General features: G+C 51.3%; 1 protein-coding gene across 2 annotated transcripts in view; it reads left to right on the top strand.

Annotated features, from left to right (window-relative positions):
- The first annotated feature begins 2,616 nt into the window (after positions 1–2,616).
- Positions 2,617–6,615, top strand: part of CCDC112 (coiled-coil domain containing 112) — a 29,064-nt gene continuing 25,065 nt past the window's right edge. For both annotated transcript variants that reach the window (XM_080804044.1, XM_080804043.1), the window contains exon 1: positions 2,617–2,862. In XM_080804044.1, coding sequence (XP_080660170.1) covers positions 2,746–2,862 — 117 coding nt within the window. In that variant the 5' untranslated portion in view covers positions 2,617–2,745. The remainder of the gene's footprint in view (positions 2,863–6,615) is intronic.

Below are 6,615 nucleotides of genomic sequence, written 5' to 3'. Positions count from 1 at the left end.
TTAAACAGCAGGCATCTCACTCGTGCCTGCCTTCCCTTAGAGTATCCATTCTGGTTTTGACCCATGCAGAGACCACTGAACTGAAATTGTTGATTGACTGATTTCCCCTGAGGCTGCCAGATTTTTCTAGACTCACAGTTACAGGAGCTCAGGCGGTGCTATAGCAACAGACCTCATCTTGGACAAAATGTGCGTATATAAATTAGAAAGGTTTTACCTTCACAATACCAAGCTGCCTACTTCCTCCTACTTAACGGGGAGAGGAGAGCAAGCCTTCTTCTCTCTCCACATCTCCCGATGACTTTGTGCTGCAACTCTCCAGTCAGGAAGAGCCCATCCTCCTATCAAAGACTGACCTTTCCCCTTGTGTCCCAGACCCCAGGGCATGGACACTCTCCACTGGTCCTCACCTTGGAACATGACCCAGCAAAGATCCCACATCTTGTAGCGACCACCTCCTTTGTCTGATCACCTGTATTGCAAAATCATGGAAATCCCTGTCATTTCTGTTCTTCACCTTCAGTATCTCCTTCCTCAGCTCTCTCCTGAGGCTTTGGTCCTTCTCATTATCCCACCGAAGTGCTCCTGCTGGGTCGGCCTCCACTTCCCTGTTACCAAACCCAAGCAGCATTTCTGTTTTCACCTGACTGAGCCCCCCCAATGGCAAACCCCACCGGGTCTGTGATCATTCTCTCCTCGAAATACTTTTTGAAAGTGGAAACACTTTCCCATGGGCTTCTGGTTTTCCTCCCTTCTCTGGGACCCCTCCTTCTGAGTCTCCCTCCTCCTTCTCCTCCTGTTCTTAGACTTCAGTTTATCCCCCGCCTGTGTGAGCTCATTCAGAGTTATGTAAAATATTTTCTACATGCAGGGGCACCTATGTGATTCAGTTGGTAAAGCATCCGATTCGATTTGGGTTGGGGTCATGATCTGGGGGTTACGAGATGGAGCCCCAGGTAGGGTGGGGAGTCTGCTTCACGTTCTGCCCCTCCCTGCACTTGCACATAAAATATTTCCTACATGCAGATGAAGACCAGAATCACATCTTTATCTCCAGTCTCTCTCCGGGCTCCAGAAGCATGTATCCAGCTGCACGTTGAACGTCTCTTCCCAGATGGTCTCTGCAGTCAGACTGCCTAGGTTTGTATCCTTCTCTGTGAAAAGAGATAATAGCAGGACCTACTTCACTGGGTTACTTAGAACAGTGAAAGCACAAAGGAAGTGCTCAGTAAATACCCTGTGTGTTTACTTGTTTAAATTCCCTAAATCTTAGAAGGAGCCGTGTGTGTGTGTGTGTGTGTGTGTGTGTGTGTGTTCCCGCGCGTGCGCACTCCTGTCTAACTGTACAGTGAATTCTAAAGACCTAGAACAGTGCCTGGTATCTAGTAGGAGCTGGATATTGATTGAATGAGTGAAGGGATGAATGAATGAATCTATTTCTTTATACGGGAGGAAAAGGCGGTGCGTCCGGGAACCAGGCGAATTGCCGCTGGTTGCCTGTGCTTTAATTGCAGGGGTCATCTATGGCTTTTTTCCAACCACCCCCGCCCCCCCGACACAGTATCTTTGACATCGCTCTTCTTATTGACCAAGTGTGGCATTTCTGCCTCTGGTATCTGACAGTATGGGGCATGCCCTCTTTCGTTTCTTCGAAAGTGTTAGTTAATAGTTCATCGTTCAAGCGCATAAATAAATCCTTTTTTCATTTACACCCAGTTTCGCCAGCGCTTAGTAGAAACCTAGAAAGAAGTTCTGTTACGTAAAGTATCTTTAGGTATCTATAGATAGAGCTGTGTGCTTATATGAGACGAGGAAGTTTGACAGTAAGAGGTGGGTGGGGGACCGGAGCGGAGCTCAATGAGGGGTTTAGAAAGATTTTGCTGAATAAGAGTAGACAAGTGCACGGGGAAAGTTTACACAAACCGGCAGCAGCGCAGGGAGGCTCGGCGGATCGCCGCCCCCCTGCACGCCGTCCCCGCCTAGCCTCTACTCCGCCCCGCCCCGCACCCGGGCCCCGCGCACTGCCCCCGCTCCGGCAGGCTCGGGCTTCAGTCCGGCCCCGCCCCGCATCCCGCCTTGACCCCGTCCCACACGGCTCCCAGGTGTGGCTCCGGCAGGCGCTCCGGCCCCGCCCCACCTCTTGGCCCCGCCCCTCTACCCACCCTGCTCTCAGGCCCTGCTCCACGTCTGGACCCCGCCTGCGCCCCCGCCCCGCCCTGAACCCCGGACTGGCTCCCTGCTCCAGCCCCGCCCGGCACTCTGGCCCCGCCTAGCATCCCCGCTGAGCCCCGCCTTGCCCCCCCGACCCCGCCCCATACTCCGCCCCGGCCCCGCCCCACATCTTGGCCCTGCCCCTCTCCGACCCACCCTGCACACAGACCCTGCCCCACATCTCTACCCCGCCTGCGCTCCCGCTCCGCCCTGAGCCCCGGCCCCGCCCCCGCTCCCGCCCCGCCCAGCATTCCGACCCCGCTCCGCATCCCGGCAGAGCCCCGCCCTGCCCACCCTGAACTCCCGCTCTGCGGCGCCCGGCAACCTGTCAGAGCCCCGCCCCGCGCCCTGGCCCCGCCCCGCGCCCCGGCCCCGCCCCGCGCCCCGGCCCCGCCCTGCGCCTTGGCTCGGCTGTGCTGTGCGTCCCGCGGAGCCCCGCGGTGCCGGGAACGGTCTGCAGGACCAGGAGCTCCCGCGGCCGGAACCCCCTGGCCCCGGGTGGCCGCTGCGGCCCGAGCGGCTTGGCGAGGAAAGATGGCCGCCCTGACGACGGTCGTGGTGGCGGCGGCGGCCACCGCGGTAGCCGGGGCTGTGGCGGGGGCGGGCGCGGCCGCCGGGAGCGGAGTGGGAGCAGCGCAGGTGCCGCAACAGGTAAATCCGGGAGGGCCCGAAGCCGCTGGCGGCGGGCGGAGGCCCGAGGGGGAGGTGGGTGCCGGGTGCAGGACGGGGTCCCGGCCCTCGCCGAACAGGTGTCCTCTGCAGCGCGGTTCCGGAGGCGGGAGGCGCCGCGTTAGCCTCCCTTTGCTCGCGGCCTGGCCCACGCCGGGCGCTGTGCTTTGTTGGCTCGTGCTTTCCGCTGCCTTTGCAGAGCCACCTCCATGTGGTTTTGGAATCGGGGGAAGATCTGGGTGGAAGCCCCGGCTCTGCCGCTTCCTAGCCTTGTGAGGCGAGCATGCCCTCTCCGCGACTCGGTGCCTTCTCCAGAAACTGGATCTGGTAACGGCACCTTACCGGGCTGTGGTCCTCACGTCTGGGGAGGCCCTGGCACAGAGCGTGGTTGGAGAGACTTTCGGTGCCCAGTCGTGGGTGGCTGCTTTGTTATTGCCCCTGCGCTGGGGAACACAAGGAGGAATGAATACGGGGTGGTCCGAGGCAGATGTGTTTCCAAAGATCTGCCCCGGACCCCTTTCTCTGGCGGCGTGGACCACAGGATCCTCAGGAATGGCTGGATCCAGTTGTTTAAGCCGAAGACCTTCCCTGTTCCCATTGTCTCAAGGCCCACACCCAAAGCATGGGGAATTCCTCCGTGTTCTAGGTAGAACCCAGAATAAGCCGGGAATCCCACTCTTAACACCCCGGTGCCCCTGTTTTGTCCACATCATCATACCTTCCTGCCTGAAATACTTTCCTAGTTGGTTTCTGTTGCAACACTCTTGCCTTCCTGAAGGATTCCCAACAGCCAGGGCGATTCAGTCCAGCAATGACACTCTTTCTGCTCAGAACCCTCATGGTCAAAGCCAGTGTCCTTACCATGGTCTGCAGGGCCCCTGAGCTACCCCCACCATCTTCCTGTTGGCTCTTCTCCAGTTCCTGGCTCTGAGTCTGCTGCAGTTATACCCCCCTCCTGGTTGACCCTCAGACATGCCTGGTTCTCTCCTACCTTCTGAGCTTTGTAATTGCTCTTTCCTCTTGGTTCTAGGGCTTACTCCGTTTCTTTCATTTATCTTTGTTCCAATGCCATCAGCTCAGTGATTCTTTTCATGACCTCCCTAAACTGAATCCCCTTACTCAGCGCACCGTATCCCCTTTTCTGGTTTTATTTTGCTCCGTAGCACTTACTACTACTGTATGCTGTATTACATATTTTCATTTTTCCCCACACCTCCACCCCCCTCATGGGCATGTAAGTTGTATGAAGGCAGAAACTTTTGGAAGTCTTATTCACTATTGTGTTCCCAGTTCCACTTTTGAGTTTAGTCCTGGAACATAGTAGGCACTCACTAAATATTTAAGCATCAATCCAAACCTGAAGGAAGGCCGTTGGGAGCTGAGGATAGGTTCCATCTTTTTTCTTCCTCTAAAGGAATATAGCAATTTTCTGTCTTTACTTATATCAGCTCAGGAAATTCCATCTTAGGCAAATGTTTTCACACATCCTCTGTAATTCTCTTTATTATTCTAACTCTGGCCCAAATGTCTCAGGGGGAGAAAAAAGAAAGTAAAATATATAAAAATAGATAATGCATAAGATATTTTAAAAGTAATTTTTAACATTTTGTTTAATGTATGATCCCAGTGGTTTAGCCATCTTTCTGGCTTTCTCCCTGAAGCCCTTCTGGCTTACTCTAGTTCAAATCGATTTGTTCTCTAAATTCTTATAACCATGTTTTGCCTCCTGGTTTGCATTTCTCACAGGTTGCATAATATTGTTATTAATGAACCTTTTTATCACTCCCTTCGGGTGGTCCTCAGAGGTTTGCCTTTCCAGGGCTTGGACCAAAATCACCTGTGGAGCCGTTTCAAATGTTTTATCTGTTCCCGACATTTAGCAATGTTTGGAGATGTTTTTGGTTGTCAGGACTGGGGTGGGGATGGGTTGCGTATGCTACCAGCATCTAGTGGGTAGAAGCTGAAGGACAGCCCCCCAACAACAACAACAAAAATTATCCAGTCCAAAATGTTGGGAGTGTTGAGCTCGAAACACCCTGCTTTCTGTTTTCATCATTTTAGGGAAGGCAGAGCCTCGTAGTTGATGATGACAGCAATAACAGAGTAGACTCTCTCGAGGGTGTTTGGACTTTAAAAAAGAAATTAGAATCACAGCTGTGCCATATTGTGAGGTTTTTGAGGATTTTAACTAGGTGTTACCCATCTTTGGACTTCCCTCAGTATACAACACACACACCTACACACTTAAATTCTCAGCCTACCGCTGAGCTTGAATATTTGTCCTATGATTAAGTGAATGAGTATTCCCACTGACTCTAATAGTGAAACCAATTAATGTTTTCTTGAGGAGAGATTTTCCTGATGACAACCTCCTAATGTAAGAGGTGTTCCCCAAAATATCTAAAAGCCCTGTATTAGTCTGTTAAGGCATCCGTAACAAAATACCACAGACTGGGTGGCTTACGCAATGGAAGTTAATTTTCGCACAGTTCTGGAGGCTAGACGTCCAAGATGAAGGTGCCCGCCAGGATTGTTCTGTGGTGTGAGGTCTCTTCTTGTCAGGTAGATAGCTGCCTTCTCAGGTGTCCTCACGTGGCCTTTTGTCTGTGCACACAGAAAGAGAGAGAGATCACTGTTGTCCCTTCCTTTTCTTATAAGAAAGCACTAGTCCTATTGGAATAGGACCTCACCCTTCTGACCTCATTTAACTTTAATTATCTCCTTAAAGGCCTGTCTCCAAATATAGTCACAAAGTGGGGGGAGGGTAAGACCTCAATATATGAATAGAGGGGGACATAAATCAGTCTAGAGCAGATCCTTTAAATTATTTTGGAGAAACTGTCTTTGAAGTTTTAGAAATATTGTATATTTTATTTTATTCTCCAACTTCCTTAGGGTGTGGAACCCAAAAAGTTCTTACCCATAAAGAAAAGTAATAACGTGCCCTGTCTGTCCTTTTGTAATATTTGTGTATTATTTGTTGATAATCCCCCTCACCAGTGCCTTTCAGGACTGGAGACTACAGATCTCTCTACCTTCCTCTCTAATGCCGTTTCCCTCTTCATCATTTTAATAGTTGAATTATGAGTTTTTAAAGGTATCTCTAACAGTATCACACTAGTGCATGGCCCTGCTTTAAACCGGGATAGGGCTGGGTCTTCTGTTTCATTTTGTTCCTTAAGTGAACTTCCCTCTGATGGCCTAAATGTTATAGCCCTGGGCTGCTTGGAGTAGTCCTTAAGTAATAACTACATTTCTTCTCTAACTTGACATGGTTCCTCACAAGGGATTTCTTCTAGAAGATCACACACATGCATAGGGCTATGCCCATGTTCAGGTGTGGTAGGCTGAAAAATGGCCCCCTAAGCATATTCACATTCTAATCCCCACTACCTGTGACCCTATGACCTTACATGGTCAAAGGGACTTTGCAGATGTGATTGAATTAGGGATCTTAAAATGGAAATTATCCTGGTGTATCTGTGTGAGCCTAGTGTATTCACAAAGGTCCTTATTAGAGGGAGGCAGAAGGATCAGAGCCAGTCGTAGGAGATGTGACGATGGAAGCAAGAGGATGCAATGATGTGAGGAAGGGGCATGAGGCAAGGATGAAGGGGGCTTCTAAGAGCTGAAAAAAAAAAAAAAAGCATAGAACTAGATTCTCCTGAAGTCTCCAGAAGGAACACGAACGTGTCGACACTGTAATTATAACTGGGCCCCCAGAACTGTAAGAGA

The sequence above is a fragment of the Martes martes genome (assembly GCF_963455335.1).
Source record: "Martes martes genome assembly, chromosome: 5".
NCBI classification, from domain to species: Eukaryota; Metazoa; Chordata; class Mammalia; order Carnivora; family Mustelidae; genus Martes; species Martes martes.
Note: the sequence above shows the minus strand (reverse complement) of the source record. Positions and strands in the feature narration are given on the sequence as shown.